A 474-nucleotide genomic window follows, 5' to 3' on the forward strand; every position below is an offset into this window, starting at 1 on the left:
ATTTTTCAGTATAATATTGATATTGATAAAGGAAATAACTTTGATAGTATGAGAAAGAAGAATCAGATGTAATTTATACCTGATATCACAAGGTTAAAATTAAATATCATCTACAATAATGTGAACATCTCTTGCAACAGGAGGATGAAGAGAGTGATGGAGGAGAAGACGTGCCTGAGGAGCACATCCATCTCACTCAGTATGAACTTCACGGCCTCAAAGCAATTGTCATGTACCTCCATGCTCTCCCCACAAGCAAGAAGTGTGTGCCAGAGCTCATCACAGACCCCATAGCTTTAATTCGAGATGTCCGCACAGTTGTTGAAAAGCACAGATATGACAGCCCAGAGCTGTCAACAACAAGTCGGCCGGTGTTGGAGTGGTGGCCTCGGGTAAGTGTATGGCAGGAGCACTGTTGGAGTTTATATTAAGAATTAGAAGAAAAAAAGAAATATTGCAATGTTACTATCTCAG

At 40.3% G+C, this 474-nt stretch overlaps 1 protein-coding gene across 1 annotated transcript in view; it reads left to right on the forward strand.

The window, feature by feature from the left end:
• Positions 1-474, forward strand: part of LOC119594143 — a gene marked incomplete in the record, with an annotated part of 99,462 nt that overhangs the window by 21,043 nt on the left and 77,945 nt on the right. The window contains 1 exon segment of the mRNA XM_037943210.1: positions 141-392. Within this exon segment, the coding sequence (XP_037799138.1) occupies positions 141-392 (252 nt within the window).

The sequence above is a fragment of the Penaeus monodon genome, chromosome 33, assembly GCF_015228065.2.
Source record: "Penaeus monodon isolate SGIC_2016 chromosome 33, NSTDA_Pmon_1, whole genome shotgun sequence".
Lineage (NCBI taxonomy): Eukaryota > Metazoa > Arthropoda > Malacostraca > Decapoda > Penaeidae > Penaeus > Penaeus monodon.